The sequence below is a fragment of the Sphaeroforma arctica genome, assembly GCF_001186125.1.
Source record: "Sphaeroforma arctica JP610 unplaced genomic scaffold supercont1.8692, whole genome shotgun sequence".
Lineage (NCBI taxonomy): Eukaryota > Ichthyosporea > Ichthyophonida > Sphaeroforma > Sphaeroforma arctica.
This window is the reverse complement of record NW_014031866.1, coordinates 1-1197: the sequence shown is the minus strand read 5'-3', so window position 1 is coordinate 1197 and position 1197 is coordinate 1. Positions and strand designations below refer to the sequence as shown.

Below are 1197 nucleotides of genomic sequence, written 5' to 3'. Positions count from 1 at the left end.
TATATATGTGTGTGTTGTTGTGTGTGTGTGTGTGTGTAAGTAGTAGTATTATATATATATATATATATATATATATATATATAATATATCCCTAAATGGCTTACACACCTAACATCATGGCTATGACCGAGACGGCATACGCGGACACAGTGTTCGCTCTGTTCGCTATGGTGTCCATTGTGTATATGCTGTTGTCACCTAAACCGCTACACTTGGTGTTTGTTGGTTGTCACCTAGAGAGCACTACACTAGGTGTTTGTTTATCAGTTTAAAATCTGAGGTGTACTCTCGTTTTACATTTTTATTTATTTTTATTATTTTATTATTATTTCGTGTGGAATTAAGAATTCTCTACTAGAGAGAGGTCCCGGGGGGGGGGGGGGGGGGCACAGCAGTCAGCAGTAACAAACACCAATAATGAGTCTACGTTGAGATCGATCTGTCACCACAATATATTTATAAACATTCGCAGCCTGTCGGGCCATATCATTGTGTTCTACATATCTGAATGGGTTGTTGTCAACCTGTCAACCTCAAGGCTCAAGCTAGAGTGCACTTGTGCTAGGGTGGTCACTGCTCTCACAACGACCAATACTCGTTCGATAACTAACTATATAGTAGACATAAACAACAATAAAACCCGTAGGGTTGGTATTATATCGTGATGTCTGCTAATATTGATGCAATGGAGGATAGCGCAGTGGCAACAGAAGAAGGCGAATTCGAGGATGATCTCGAGCGACTCACAGATGAGTATAATTCCGATGAATCTGATAATTCAGATACAGATGATGAGGATAGGGAGAATATCATGTATGCGTGAGTGAATATTTATAAGTATTATGTATATGTGGGTGGTGTGCTTGGTTTGAATAAGAATAATTTGTATGCCTGTGTTTAAACCTTACAATATATAGTAGGGAGGACACGATGTATGTGTGTGTTGTGAAGAAGAAATAGATAGAAAGATACCATACAAGTGTGTGATTTTGATATAGATGATGACGAAAAACAAAGATGCTTGTACGCGTGTTTGGTACAGATATTGACCATAGAGAGAGCAACATGTACGAGTGTGTTTGATATAGTTGATATGGTTAGCTCGCACACTGATCGACAACTCCACACAGGCGCGAAGTGTGTTTATGCCAGGCTGCGCGTGAATATGAGTGGACTCGGGAGTACAACAAATCGATA

General features: G+C 39.6%; 1 protein-coding gene across 1 annotated transcript; it reads left to right on the top strand.

Moving 5' to 3' along the window:
* Positions 1-646: 646 nt before the first annotated feature.
* Positions 647-823, top strand: SARC_16709 (hypothetical protein; the record flags this gene model as incomplete). Its single annotated transcript, XM_014289187.1, has 1 exon — positions 647-823. A coding segment is annotated over one exon (177 nt), but the record flags the coding sequence as incomplete, so codon positions are not given.
* Positions 824-1197: the final 374 nt, after the last annotated feature.